At 44.4% G+C, this 15672-nt stretch overlaps 1 protein-coding gene across 4 annotated transcripts in view; it reads right to left on the minus strand.

The window, feature by feature from the left end:
* Positions 1-6180: 6180 nt before the first annotated feature.
* SMURF1 (SMAD specific E3 ubiquitin protein ligase 1) overlaps positions 6181-15672 on the minus strand; it is a 104365-nt gene continuing 94873 nt past the window's right edge. For 2 of the 4 annotated variants that reach the window (XM_074313461.1, XM_074313459.1), the window contains 5 exons: positions 15459-15596; positions 14552-14672; positions 12915-13116; positions 11285-11369; positions 6181-9432 (listed from right to left, as the gene is read on the minus strand). In XM_074313461.1, the coding sequence (XP_074169562.1) occupies positions 9333-9432; positions 11285-11369; positions 12915-13116; positions 14552-14672; positions 15459-15596 (646 nt within the window). In that variant the 3' untranslated portion in view covers positions 6181-9332. The remainder of the gene's footprint in view (positions 9433-11284; positions 11370-12914; positions 13117-14551; positions 14673-15458; positions 15597-15672) is intronic. The other 2 variants (XM_074313462.1, XM_074313460.1) reach the window with 2 other exon arrangements.

The raw sequence follows: 15672 nt of genomic DNA on the forward strand, positions 1-15672 counted from the left end.
CTGTAAAACGCAGACCACAGGACCAAATTAAGTTGCGCCAGAAAAAATGTGAGAGAATTTTTTTTAAAAAGCAGCCACCTATACAAGGGAATTTAGAAAGCTATACTCATGCCTATGGAAAGACATAGGCTCAGGGAAGACCTGACACGACCTTAAATTTTCACCTTCGGCTGATCCCACTTTTAACTTGAAAAAATAAAAACCCCGGGAAAAGAGGAGAATCTGATTTGCAGAGTTACATTATAAGATTCAAATGTCTAGTTTTCAACAAAAAGTTAAAGAAATCGTCACAGAAAGCAGACTTGCTAGACAAGGACTAAAAGCTGCTCTAAGGACTAAAGGAAGACATGGAAAAAGACAGGAAAACAATATACGAACAAAATAAGATATTGATAAAGAGAGAGATATTATATAAAGGAACGCCCTCCCCCCAAAAAAATTCTGGCACTGAAAAGTCCAATAACTGAAATGAAAAATTCTTTAGGCGTTCAAAAGCATATTTAAGTAGGCAAAAGAAACAAACAATGAACTTAAAGACAATTGAAATTATTGAGAAAAAAGAATGAAGAAAAGTGAACAAAACCAAAGGGATTCAAGGGACACCATCAAGCAAACATATGCATTGTGGGAATCCCAGAAGGGACGTGTGTGTGGGGGGGGGGGAGAGAGAAGAGAGAGAGAGAGGCAAAAATGAATAATTTAAGAAATGACAAAACTTCTCAAATTTTATGCAAGACATGAATCCTCAAATCCAAGAAACTCAACAAACTCCAGATAGAATAAACTCAAGAACACATTATAATCAAACTATCAAAAGACAAAAACAGATTCGTGGAGAACAGCAAGAAAGACCGTCACATACATGGAATCCTCAATAAGATTACCAGCAGATTTTTCCATCAGAAACCTTGGAGGCCAGATAAATAGTAGATTTATTCAAATTGATGAAAGAAAAAAAAAAAGTCAGAGTTCTGTATCCTGCAAAACTGTTTTTTGAAAATGAAGGAGAAATTAAGACATTTCCTGGTAAAAGCTGAGGGAGTTCATTACCAACAGACATGCCTTGCAGGAAATGCTAACGGGAGTCCTTCAGTACGAAAGGATGCTAGACAGTAACTCGAAGCTGTAAGGAGAAAGCAAGATCTCCAGTAAAGGTAAATACACGGGCAATTATAAAAGCTATTATTGTAATTTTGGTTTGTAAGTCCACTTTTTATTTTATATATGCTTTAAAAGGCAAATGCATAAAAAACTACTAATATATATTGGCACAAAATGTACAAAAATGTAATTTGTGACATCAATAACAGAAGGGGGAGTTGGAGCTGTATAGGAGCAGAGTTTGTGTATATTATTCAAGTTAAGTTAGCACATATTCAAATCAGATTGTTATAACTTTAGAATGTAAGAACAATCCCCATGGTAACCACAAAGAAAAAAATCTATAGAATATACACAAAAGGAAATGACAAAGTAAAAACGTGTCACTATAACAAATCAAATAAGCACAAAAGGCAGCAGTAATGGAGGAAATGAAGGACAAAAACTATAAGGCATATAGAAAACGAATACCGTGTTTCCCTGAAAATAAGACCTAGCTGGGCAATCAGCTCTAATGTGTTTTTTTGAGCAAAAATTAATATATGACCCAGTCTTGTATTAATTTTTGCTCCAAAAGATGCATTAGAACTGACTGGCTGGGTCTTATTTTCGGGGAAACACGGTAATAAAATGGAAGAAGTAAATACCCCCTTATCAGTAACTACTAATGTAAATGTATCAAACTCTCTAATGAAAAGACAGTGATATACCGTGGTAGAGTAGGTAGCTCCAGGCTCGTTCCCCCATGGAAACATTAAAAACAAGAACAAGTAGAGAGACTAAAATGACTTTATAGGACCTCTGGAAACCAGTTAAAGATCTATAGCAACCAGGTGAATGCCCAGTCAAGAAAAAGTCACATTCAAAATGGTAGGAAATTTTGTGGCAATTTACTTGCCTTTGCATCAACCCTTCCTGGCACAGCGCTGCGCGGTGGGGAGGAAGTGGCCCAATTCCTAGTTTCCTCCCACCCCTCTCCCCCCACATGTACATATGAGGTAAAAAAAGAACCAAATTCTGGAGCTGAAAAATACAATAACTAAATTGAACAGTTCAATAAAGGGGTTCAATTGCATACTCAAACAGGCAAAAGAATCAGTGAACTTGAAGGTCATTTGAAGTCATTGACTCAGAGGAGTAAAAAGAAAAAGTGAAGAGAGCCTAAGGGATTATGGGTACCATCAGCCGACCAACATAGGCATTACTGGAGTCCCAGAAGGAAAAAGAGGCAGAGAGCTTATTTGAAGAAATAATGGACAAAATTTTTCCAGTTTCAGGAAAGAACTGGACATGCAAATTTAAGAAACTCCAATTCCTACTAAGGTAAATTCAAAGAGACCCACAGCAAACACAGAACTGAAGGGGCAAAACAGAGAGCTCTACAATAGTAGTAGACTTCAATACCTCACTCTTTATAGGTCAGAATGAGACAGATCAGTAAGAAAACGGGGACCTGAAAAACAGACCAGTTAGATCTAACACACATATACAGAACACCCCACCCCACACTAGTGTAATACACACCTTCTTCAAGTGCACATAGAACATTCTCCAGAATACACCAGATGTTAGGCCATAAAACAAGTCTCAATAAATTTTAAAAGACTGAAACCATACAAAATATTTTTTCTTACCATAATGGAATGAAATTAGAAATCAGTAATGAAAAAAAAATTCAAATATGTGGAAATTAACATATCACAAGGGAAGTTAGAAAATACCTTGAGATAAATGTCAGTGAAATTATAGCATATCAAAACTGAAGTGCTAAAAAAGAAAATTTATAGTTGTAAATGCTTACATTAAAAAAGAAAAATGGTCTCAAAGCTACAACCTACTTTACACCTTAAGTAACTAGAAAAAAATAAACCCAAAGCTAGCAGTGGAAGGAAATAATAAATATTATGGCACAGAAAAAAAAAAAAAAGAATAGAGAACAAAGAAATCATTGAGGCCAAGAGTTGTTTCTTCAAGAAAAATCAACATAGTGACAAACCTTTAGCTAAATGACTAAGAAAAATAAGAATTATTAGAGTAATAGTTGACCCTTGAACAATGCAGGGGTTGGGGTGCTAAGCCCAGTGCAGTCAGAAATCTGTGTATAACATTTGACACCCCCCCCCAAACTTAACTAATGATAGCTTACTTTTCACCTTAATAACATAAAAGTCAAGGGGCCGGCCCGGTGGCTCAGGTGGTTAGAGATCCATGCTCCTAACTCCGAAGGCTGCCGGTTCAATTCCCACATGGGCCAGTGGGCTCTCAACCACAAGGTTGCCGGTTCAACTCCTCCAGTCATGCAAGGGATGGTGGGCTCTGCCCCCTGCAACTAAGATTGAACACAGCACCTTGAGCTGAGCTGCCTCCCGGATGGCTCAGTTGGTTGGAGCACGGGCTCTCAACCACAAGGTTGCCAGTTCAATTCCTTGAGTCCCCCAAGGGATGGTGGGCAGCGCCCCCCTGCAATTAAAAATTGAACACGGCACCTTGAGCTGAGTTCCCGGATGGCTCCAGATGGCTCAGTTGGTTGGAATGTGTCCTCTCAACCACAAGGTTGCGGGTTCGACTCTCGCAAAGGATGGTGGGCTGTGCCCCCTGCAACTAGAAAACGGCTACTGGACCTAGAGCTGAGCTGCGCCCTCCACAACTAAGATTGAAAGGACAACAACTTGAAGCTGAACGGCACCCTCCACAACTAAGATTGAAAGGACAACAACTTGACTTGGAAAAAAAGGCCTGGAAGTACACACTGCTCCCCAATAAAGTCCTGTTCTCCTTAAAAAAACAAAAAACAAACAAACAAAAAGCACATAAAAGTCAACACATTTTGTATGTTGTATTATACACTATTCTTACAAAACAGTAAGCTAAAGAAAATGTTAAGAAAATCATGAGGGAAATTCATTTACAGTACTGTACTGTATTTATTGATACGCTAAGTTTACATCATCTGTTTATAAGATGAATTGCCTATCAGTAACTGCATCAATGTTGTCTTATACAAAACACTGTAGATGTTAGAGGTATGATAGACATTAGACATCAAAAATGAAAAGAATGTGAAAAAGAAATTCATATTTACTTACACGTTTTACAATTCCTCTATTGATAATGAAGCAGCAGCAACATGATTGCTTTATGGCAGCCTGTAGTTGATGTAATTGCTTCACAGTACTAAGGAAATCTCAAAAAAATTTCTAATACATTTGTGAAATAAAATTTGTGGTTTTTAATAAGTGGATTGCGCAGTTGTTAAGGGTCAACTGTACTATGAATAACTGTATGCCAACAAAATGGATAACCTAGAGAAATGGACAAATTTCTAGAAACATACAGCTTACCAAGACTGAATCATGAAGAAATAGAAAATCTGAATAGACCTATAACTAGTAAGGAGATTGAATCAGGAATCAAAAACCTCCCAACACAGCAAAGCCCAGACTTTCACTAGTGAATTCTACCAATCATTTAAAGAATATTTAATACCAGTTGTTCTCAAACTCTTCCAAAAAACTTGAAGAAGAGAAAATGCTTCCTAATTCATTCTATGAGGCCAAAGACACTACAAGAAAACTACAGTAGTGTTCCTCATGAATATTTATGCCAAATCTCCAACAAAATATTAGCAAATTGAATCCAACAGCATAGTAAAAGGATTATACATCATGACAAAGTAGGATTTATTCCTAGAATGCAAGGATCACTCAACACACAAAAATCAATGTAATATATACCATATAACAGAATAACAGGAAAAATCACATGATCATCTCAATTGATGCAGCAAAATCATTTGACAAAATTCAACACCTTTCATAATGAAACCTCAATAAACTAGGAACAGAAGGAAATTATCTCAACATAATAAAAGCCATATATGAAAAGTCTCACAGGTAACAATCAGACTCAGTGGTGAAAGGCTGAAAACTTTTCTGTTAAGGAACAAGACAGGGAAGCCCACTCTCACCGCTTCTATTGAACATAGTACTGAAGTCCTAGCCAGAGCAATCAGGCAAGGAAAAAACGAAAGGCACTCCAATTGGAAAGGAAGAAATAAAATGATCTGTTTGTAAATAACATGATCTTATGTGTAGAAATCCTAGAAAATACACACACAGTTACAACTAATCAATGAAATCAGCCAAGTTGAAGGATACAAAATCAACAAACCAAAATCAGTTGTTTCTATACACTAACAATGAACACTCCAAAGAGAAAATTAAAAAAAGCAATTCCACTTAAAATAGCATTGAAAAGAGTACAATTCTTAGGAGTAAACTTACATGCTGAAAACTACAGAACATTGCTGAAAGAAATTAAAGATTCAGATGTTAGTCTGTAATCTTTTCTGGGTACCATGCCCCAGTCAAGTTCTCACATAACATTAACTATCACACCAAGTGTCCGCCAAATGAACGGTAAAACAAAATGTGATATATTCCTACAATGGAGTATTATTCAGTCATAAAAAGGAATGAAATTTCGATATATGCTCTAACATGGATGGACCTTGAAAAAATAATATGCGAAGGGAAGTAAATCAGACACAGGACAAATATTGTATGAGTCTCTCTGTATGAAGTACCTATATGAAGAATAAGTAAATTCATAGAGGTTCCCAGGGCCTGGGTCAGGGGAGAATGGGATTTGTTAGTTAACGGGCAGTTTCAGTTTGGGAAGATAAAAACGTTTTGGGTATAGATAATGGTGATGGTCACACAACATTGAAATGAATTTGATGCCACTGAATTGTACATTAACCAATGTTAGTTAAATTGATAGGTATTATGTTTTACCATAAAAATATATAAAAAAGAAAAAAAAATCCAACAAATATGACCAGTGTGTGAAGAAGTCAACAGACAGGCGATGTTTTCCCTCACACACGTTTCTGCTGGGTAGAGCACTTATGGCTGACTGCCATGTTTTCATGAGTTTCTTCCACAATTCTATGCTTGTTTGTCCTTTTTCCTTAGAAGGCCCCTGCAGTATCTCTGACCACTGACTTCCTTTCTTATAGGACTATCACTTGGAAATTGGAATATCACTTCCACGCTGAAATAACAGATGCCAAAAATGTAAAGTTGTGAGTTTATTGCATATGTAACAAAATGAACCTGACCTCCCTGGTCCAGCCTGCTGTACAATCACTGTTTGTTTTGTATTTCCAGCTGGTTCCATAACCACATTAAATAGAACTAGTATTTCTTTAAATACTTTTGATTTTGACATAAAACAGAACATTAGTGTACAACTTTCACAAAATAAATCAGCAATAAAAACAGTGGGAAGAATAACAAGGATAGCAGCAATACTTAAAAACAAGACATTACAAAATAAATTAAAAAATACATTATAAAGTGGTTGAGAAACAAAAATAAACAAATTTTAAAAATTCATACTATGTTTCGGGAAGGCTGCCGTGCGCGTGGCATACCCCTGGCTGCAGAAGCCCGTCCTGACAGCTGACCTGAGGGCCGCCCGACCTAAGCGCGGAGCGTTAGGCCGAGCAGGCTCAGGGGCCACAGTTCCATCCCACAGGCGGAATCTCCCTGCAGACGTCACGAGCAAGTCACTGTCCCCCAGGCCGCCCCTCTACGTTTCCTCCCCAAAGCGCTGGCAGAGCGGTGGTTCGCTACATCCCTGAGGGTTGGCTGCTGACCGCTGGCGAGGGCAAGCCTGGAAGTTGCGCCCCTGAGGCATCTGGGCAGAGGCGAGGGGGCGGGCGGGGTGGGTGTCTGGGATCACCGACGGGTGACCAGCGAGAGTGCACGTGTGGACCGGGTTCCTGCAGATTGGGAGCTACACTGTTCTCTGGGGTGGATCAAAGGCCCAAACCACTGTGGATGTTTAAGCTTCTAGAAGTGCAGTGCCGCTGACGGGCAGGCCTGCGTGGCAAAAGTAAACGGAGCCCTGGAAAGCTCTGCACTTTCAGGCGCCTGGGTGACACGCACAGCTGATGGGCGTGCCACGTGCGGCGTAAGGAGGAAAGCAGAGAGCCAGGCCTTACTGGCGGGTAACCGGTGCGTCCTGAGCAGCCCCTGCAGGAGCAGGACACGACCCTCTGGATCTCACTGAGGAGACACGTGACGCGAGAGCAGCCTGGGCTGCGGGTTCTGAGGCTCACGCACGCTCCCAACAGCAGGAAGGAGTCAAACGCGACGTGCCTGCTTCCAAGTCTTTCCAGCCACTCAACCCTCGTTTCCTTCCTAATCACTACACAATTTCGATCACCACCATAGGAAAAATCGGGTGGGTCTCCCCACTTTCAGATCTCTGATGGATGTCTTCTCCCACCACGTGAGCTGAGACCTGTCTGGTGGGAGGTCGGTATTTTCATCTCCTCACGTCCACAGGAAGACTACGAGGGAGGACTGGATGGACTCAGTGGGGAGCCAGCTTCTAGAATGACCTCGGCAAGTATCATGGCAAATGAGACACAGGATAAGCCCAACTGGGGCAAAGCCCAACTCTGGAAAGAGCCACCGTTTCACTTGGACTTCATGAGTGGACTAAGTTTTCCTTCTGTGGCAGGAAAAATCGACACCCCTTCTATCTAGATCCCCAGTCAGTACAGAAGCTAGGCTTTCTCGCAGCCCCTGGAACCCACGGCTGGTGACCCGTGGCCCCCACTGGGCAAAGCTCAGCGCAGGGGGCGGGTCTATCTCCTAAGAGGGCCGAGCGCTGCCCGCGCCAAACCGCAGCCCACTGCTGGGGAAGCCAAGGGCCGCGCAAGCGCAGAAGGGTGAGTACGCTCCCTACCGCGTCTACCGGGGTTAGTAACAGAAAGAACAGTGAAACAGTCGTCCAAACGCTCCTTCCAAACCCATCTCAGACCCACAGCTGGATTCCAACGCTTAACTCAAGTTTTTCAACAGCAAAATTTCAGCAGTGAAATGTCTTGCTAAGGAATTATCCTGCACTTGCCCCCAAAACAAAAAACAAAAAACCAGACAGGAGAGCTTGCTGCTGCTGCCATTGTCCCCTGAAGTTCAGCTATCCGAAATCAAGCCGCTTAGTTAAAACACTGTGTGAACTTTTGTGCAAACTGGAAAATGGTGTTAGAAACTTAGGGTCGAGGCTTGCTTTGGCCTTGCTCATCATACGAAGACATCTGGGCAAGTAAATCGAGTGGCAGTTGTCACTGTCACCATCTGACAGTGGGGAAATTGGCTGAATGAGTCAGGGTGGACGCGTACCCCTCTGCTGTCAGGTTTACATCCATGCCCTCCTTTGTGCAAAACTAACGTGGCGTGGATTCCGGTCATTGCGGTTCTGCATTCCCGCTCCCTTTTAAGCTAGTTTGCACCACCCCAGCAGCTAGACTAACAGAATTTTGTTGAGTTAGTTTAGATCTTAGCCATTTCCGCACAATAGTTTGTTAGTATTCAAGTGGCTCAGTTGCCACTCATCTACATACAGGTGGTAGCTGAAGCCACAGTTTGTGAGCTGAGGCTGGTTTTGGCCTGTTCTTTCATAAGCTTCGTTATGTGGTGGTTTCATTGGAAAAATATTTCGAACTGGATAGATAATGCGGCAAAATGGACTCTTTAAAGGAAAGATCATTTTTCTCTAAGTAAAACAAAATTTTCAACCAGAATACCCTGAAACGACCTACCCTGGGCCTCCAGCTAATGCTGCTAACGCTGCCCCCCAATTCCTTTACCTTTCAAAAAGGGAAGCACATTTTGGACTCAAGTTTCCTGCTGTGGCAGAATTCCAATAAGCATATATATTATACAGTTACTTTTCAGGTAGAATTTAATCTGCTACCCAGAGCAGGCTGCTAGGATGTGAAATTTGGAATTTGTTTTGAGGCAGAAAAGCTGGGATAGCTGCCAGTTACAAACCCTCAGTAAGCCAAGCTCGGTTCCGTAACTGCAGGTCGACACTCCTATAAAGAGCACAGGGCCGTGAGCCTGTCACCGTGTTACAACCGGAGCAGAATATCCTGTGTGACCGAAGCCAAATCTAAACCTGGCTGCTTTTTATTGGATGGGTGATGGAAGGGGGTGGGAGTACTGTCGTAAAGGAGGAAAATATGGGTGGGAGCCACCAATCAAAGTCCCCCCGCCCCCTTCGCTCCCCCAATGAAAAGGAGGGGAGACAACCCTTTCCCTCAGGTTATCTAGAATTCCAGTGCCTCAGCCCGCTTTGCAGGAGGCGCGCAGAAAGCGATATGCTTTTGGTCTGGCGGTCGTGAGCTAGAATCTGTTGCCTTTGGTTGCTCTTCACTCCACAGCAAACCCACAGGTCTCTTCCACTGCTGTTAGCAGCTTCTCGTAGAGCTTCTCATAAGACTCATAAGGTGGAATGTCGATCCGGTTAAAGCTGGAATGGGACAAAAGAGTGACAGTCACTGCTGGGGGCAGTCTGGCCATAGGAGCTGCCTCAGGGCCAAGGACAGGCAGGAGCAAAGCATTCGCGGGGGTTGCAGGGCAATGAGAAGGTGGGAGTCTCTCGTCACCAGTACTCGGGGGTGGGGGGTGGGGGTGGGGGATAGGTGAGTTTTCCACACCCCACTTGTGCTTTTCTGCTTCTAATGCCAAGAGTTTTCAACACACAGCAATAAAGGTCTTTAAAACTAAAATAAAACCAAACTACTATCTACTGTTGATATTAGGATAAAGCTCTTAACTTGTTTTGTTTGTATTTTTTGTCTTTGGGAGAAATCACTCAGTACCAGGAATACCATCTTTGTAGGCCAGCATAACCCAGACTGGCCGGCAGTCAATTGCCACTAATAATTTACTGTATGTCAGTCTATTCCTCTGTGACTTGATCTGAGACCAAAATGGGGCAGCCTGGAAAATCCCCTGCAAAACCAGAAACTGTATCTCAAAACTAATAAAATGTCAAATCCCTGCTAGATGAAATGAATCTTAAATTTTGGACTCAGTATTTCCATGGGGAAATTCATTTCCAGTGACTGTGCAAGGAAAAAGACACTCTCTAAGAAGCTATTATCTCAACAAACAAAAAAATACAAAACTGTGATCCAGAGGACACAGTGTGGCCTATTGAATTACTAGGGGTTAGGCAACTAAGGATGGTTTTTGTTAAGAATGAGTCGGGCTAAATGGTGTTGCAGTCTTTTTTCAGGAGCATTAGCATCGGGGGAGATTTTCCATATCTGTTTTATTCTAGGCACTAAACTAGGAAAGGACAAAACCTTAGGAGGAGGGGGTGTGCACACGGCACCCTTCCTGCAGCGCCAGGCTGGGGGCAACGCTGTGGACGCCCCTACAGTCCCGGAAACAGCTTTCACAGCCTTTCACACATGTGCAAACCCCAGTTAGCCTATCTAGCAGCTTGCCCAAAGTCACATATCAGAGCGTGTCCGGGCCAGCATCTGCACCCCCGTCCTCGGCTTACATTGCATCACAATGCATCTCAGCAACATGTGGGACTGGTTCTTCTGAACTAGAGGTAACTGTTCTCAATCAATTGTTCTGAGACAAAATGTATGTGATTTGATTTTTAAACCACAAAGGAAATAATCCACTACAGATACCGTGTTTCCCCAAAAATAAGACCTACCCTGAAAATAAATCCCAGTTAAGATCGCCAGACAGACACATTTAGTATGTTATGAGGATGTTCCAGAAGAAGATGACATGACTGTATTTGAATAAATCTAGATTGTTGTACATGAAAAAATACAACCCTGAAAATATGCCCTAATGCGTCTTTTGGAGCAAAAATTAATACGAGACCCGGTCTTATTTTCGGGGGGAACATGGTATTAAATTGAAATTTAGGGAGGATGTATTTTTCAAAATAGGCAAGTGCATCTGTCACACGCAAAGTTGAGGGGACAGTGGGGCCCCAGGAAGGTCAGATAAAGTGAAGACCAGTAACTCCCACTTAAAACTACAACTTGTCCCACTGACAGGTACACGTGTGCGCTCATGCATATGTGCAGCGAGGCCCAGAAAGTGCAGACGAACCCATGGGAGTGGCAGCCAACACCAATCACATCCCACAAAACTGGTTTCATGGAAGAGACTTCTCATAACCCTTACATGTGACACGCTGCTCAGTGCTTGTCCCATTCAACACTGGTGCCATTGCCAGTTGTTACCTGGGACTCTGCATAAATGAGACAGCTTAGAAAGTCGCGCGAGAGAGCACACGCTGTAGAAGCTCCTAGGGGATAGCGCCTGCACAGCCCTTTGCTTACCAGGTATGGGCCTTTGGCAGGTTGTCTGTGTTGGCGTCGATCAGGTGGATGGTGAACAGCCGGGGCCCTGCCGCGCCTGTAGAACCTTACAAGACAACATTCTAGTTAATGCACTTCAGAGGCTGGGCCTGGGCCCCACTGCTGAGCATACCCTCGGCCCAACGCCCCGGCGGGCTGTCCCGCCAGAGGGTCACAGAGTTGCCATGGCAACAGGAGCCTCTGCCTGGCCATCAAGTGACTAATCAGACATTTAGAAAGTCCCTGGCGCAGAGCAAACTCATGAGCACTCTCCTATGCACCTGACCATGAGCTGGCTCCAGTGGGGGTGTCTGCAGGTAGAATCCTTAAATCATCAGGGATTTTCTTTTAATAGAAATGTTTAGCAAGCAGGCCCACTATTGGTAGAGGACAGCGGTGGTAAAAGAAAAGCAGGATATAGTCATGAAACATCTTCAGGCAGAGGTATGATGGGAAAAGACAGACACAAACACCTGGGACCAAAGCCCAAGGAAATGGAAGTAACTTCTCTCTCAAAGAAGTGCTTAAAATAAGAAAAAGTCTACAGAAAATGTTCTATAGGTGAAATATCTCTGTTCTCAGTATTAACAAAGTTCAATTTACTAAATTTCAATATATTACTATTCTTCCTACTCCTTCTGGTTATCAAGGTTATCAAGTGACAAAAATCTGAAACTTTACAAGTCACAGGGCCGGGGAGAAGCCTACGAGGACTTTCCCAGTTGACTAGCTGTGGCTGACCGTGAGCCTCTCTGATCTCCTCGTGAGGCACAAAATCTTCAGCATCTATAGCCTTCCAACCGCCACTCCTGACCTGGGTGAGCCAGGGACCCAGTCAGAGCTGGAAGGCATGAGAGCGCACGTGGGTACCTAACTGGACAATGCAGCCTGTCAGGTAGCCCCTGTATAGATGAGGAAACTGAAGGCCAGGGAGGACCCCTGGAGCTAATGACCCACATGGAAGCAATACACTGGGTCTCTTGATTCAGGAGGGAGGGGCCTGACCTAAGTATCTACAAATGAATCCATAGTACACTTTAAAAACTCTGATTTCTTTCGCAAAAGCCTTGTTATTTGTACCCTCCTTTGTCAACCAATTCTATGGGAGGAGACACACTGGGCTCCACTGGGTCCTTCCTTGTTCAGATCATTCCAGACTCGGCTCCGAGTGGACATCAGGCTGGCCAGCACCCGCCACGGCTGCTGCAAAGTAACGTCCACCTGCTGATTCTGGCTGCAGAGACACTAGGAGGGGTGGGTGTGACAGGAGGCGGGGCTTTGTTCTGCTGGTATCCTCTCCTACACGTTTATATTTACAGACACTTCCTTTCAACTTGGGAAAAGGATAGCAGAGCCTTGAGGACTGGGAGCAGAGATAACGGCAACCAAGAGACCATCACCTTTATGGGGAAAAGGGTCTCTATGGCCAGTGGGAGTGAGAGCCCCTCTGCCAGGTGAGCACCGCGCGGTGATGAAAGCACACATCATGTCGCTTTCTAGGCGTTTCAGGAAGACCACCCCACCACATTCCTGTTCTCCCTGCCCCGGCCCAGGGGACAAGACGCCCAGTGTAGATGCCCTGCGCCAGTGGCCCCGCCCCCACGTCAGTCACCTTGCAAGGCCTTGAAGCCTTGGAGTGGGACTCGGGTGGATCCTGTCACAAACTGCAGGAGCCTGGCCCTCCTCTCCTCGTCGAAGGTCTCCACAGCCTGCCAGAACCACCTGACGACGCTGCTGTCAGCCGCGCAGTGCTTCAGCCGCGTGTTAGCCTTCCAGTCGTTCAAGTCGATCTTATCCAGGCCGCCTACGATCAGCTGTGAAGGGTTCATGGGCAGTTACTTCTCGGATGTGTAAACCTCTCAGGTCATGACATGCCTCCCAGGTCTCCAGTACGTGAAAGGAGCTAAAAACTTGGTCCCAGAGCAAAGTAGCAGCTATGTCCAAATAAACTAGACACACATTTAAACAAGAAGAAAGGCAAGCAAGCAGTACGCCTGAAGCACAACGCCTGGCTTTCTGCCACCTCAGGCTGGTTTCCAACCCCTAGGATTGTGGTACACAGCCACTGACAGGTCATTTTCTGCCACCAAGTTTGTGTTTGTGTTTTTGTATCACATTGGTGCGGACGGAAGAACCACCGGCAAGACTGCATGGAGCTGAGTGTAAAACGGGGCCGCGCACATCTCAGGAACCTCACACAACAATGATGTGTGGAATTTAAAATCTGAAGAGAGGGGTGGCCGGATGGTTCAGGTGGTTAGAGCGCGAGCTCTTAACAACAGGGTTGCCAGTTCGATTCCCACATGGGCCAGTGAACTGCGCCCTCCACAACTAGATTGAAAACAACGGTTTGAGCTTGGAGCTCAGCCACCGGTGGGCGACCAGTTTGCTCAGTGGTTAGAGTGTGGTATGCATAACACTAAGGTTGCCGGTTCAATTCCCACATGGATCAGTGAGCTGTGCCCTCCACAATTAGATTGAAAAACAAAAACGACGACTTGACTTGGAGCTGAGCTGCACACCCCCACAACTAGATTGAAAAAAAATAAAACAACAACTTGACATCCTGGAAAAATACACTGTTCCCTAATATTCCCTCCCCCGCCCCCCCAAAAAAAAATCTGAAGAGAAGGGAATGAAGCAGGAGTTACATGCTGGTTTCTGCAACTTGCTTAAAAAGTTCCCTCTGGAGAGCTACTGTCCCACCCAAGGGAGGCTCCGCTTGGCTCAAGCTCTCGGCATCTTACTGGTGGCGGAAAGACAGAACAATTTTAAAGGCTTGAGCTATCTGGCACCAAATAGATGGATTAGATGGATACGAGGTGAATGCCTCATTGTTTAAGTACATGAAGTGTGATTAGAGAAAACAGTAACACTTTGTTCAGAGTCTAGTAAGTGCAGAATAAGAATAGCACGTTGACATTGTGGGAAAAGTTGGCAATATACAAGATAATTTCCTCGATCTGAGGTGACTACACAGGACGGGGTCAGGAATCCCTACTGCTAGAGATCCTGAAAATACGATCAGCCACAAACCACCCTCAATAAGGCCCCCAGAATTATCTGGATTCACTGATGCCAGGTAGATGCCTGGCCTTGTCATAAACTGGCTCAACCCTCCTCAACCCCCTTCTCACTCCAGCCCTGACTCTACTCTGGGAGCCCCGACAGACCCCCACGCCTGTGAGGAATCCCCGCAAGCCTCAGGGCCCTTTAAGAAAAGCCTGACTCGACACGCTGAGCACGTACCTCCAGTTCCTTTTGGTCAAAAGGCTTCAATAAGTGTTGAGGAATGAGCTCATTAAACCCTTTCTGAAGAGCTAAGAATTGGGCTTCAATTCCTCTCATAAATCTCCAATTTACATATAACCTGAAAGAAAAATTCACAAGTTGGAAGCAATACCAACGGTTCATGAAAAATGTTTTTCTCCATTAACAGGTTCTGACATCCACCTGCTGAGTCCAACGCCCTGCCCGCCCAGCCGCCCCAAGGTGGGAGGAAAACCCGTGAGTTGGTAATACCCAGCCTAAGGATCAGGTTAAAATAAACCAGCTCGTGCCCTTATATCTTCTGATTCACTGCTAGAAATAGCAGTAGGGTTTAACCTGACCTATCCTAACAACTGCCACAATTTAAAAATGTATTGGAAAATAAAATACAGGATGCTGTGAGAACTACATACCAGTTGGACAGCCTGAGCACACGGAGGTGCCCTTGTTTCTAAATCTCCACTCTAAGTGACTAGTCATTTATTTGCTGTGATTAAGTGGGAAAACAGACTACAATGGAGTAGACTTCCTGGAGACTGGGCTCAAGGAAACGTCTAGGTTTCCTTCTCTCTCCTACGCTCTGGCAGCTTTGGATGGATCTGGGTGGTCACTTGAAAGTCCTTCCCCCACCTGGGTTCTGGGGTCATTAGTTTCCCTCTGCCAGGTCAGGCCTGGTCGCATCCGGGCTCCTCCACGCAGACCTGCCCCTGCTGAACCTAACGGCTTCTGGACGTCTCTTCTGTAATGTGCTTCTGGTCACAAGTGCTGGCAGGGACAGGCAAATCTCACGCAGCAAGTGAGCCCCACAGTCCATGAACTCAGCCGTGCCCGGACGGCCCTGGGCACCTGTCCCCACTGGCAACCACCAGGTTCCCCAGAGCATTACCGGACATATTCTTTCTTGTTCTCCTCCGTGACAGGAACATTTCTGCCGTTGGGCTTCAGTTCATGCTGAAGAATCCTCCCGAAAGCGTTGTGTTCCACACAGAAGGTGTGGTCCAGCACAGGGGTGATATCGTTCTCTCTGGCAAAGTCAGGACAGAAGACAGATGTCAGTTAGAGTTTTGCCGCCACATGGCAGTGAATGGAACGTTAAGTGG

This window comes from Rhinolophus sinicus, linkage group LG10, assembly GCF_036562045.2.
Source record: "Rhinolophus sinicus isolate RSC01 linkage group LG10, ASM3656204v1, whole genome shotgun sequence".
Taxonomy (NCBI): Eukaryota; Metazoa; Chordata; class Mammalia; order Chiroptera; family Rhinolophidae; genus Rhinolophus; species Rhinolophus sinicus.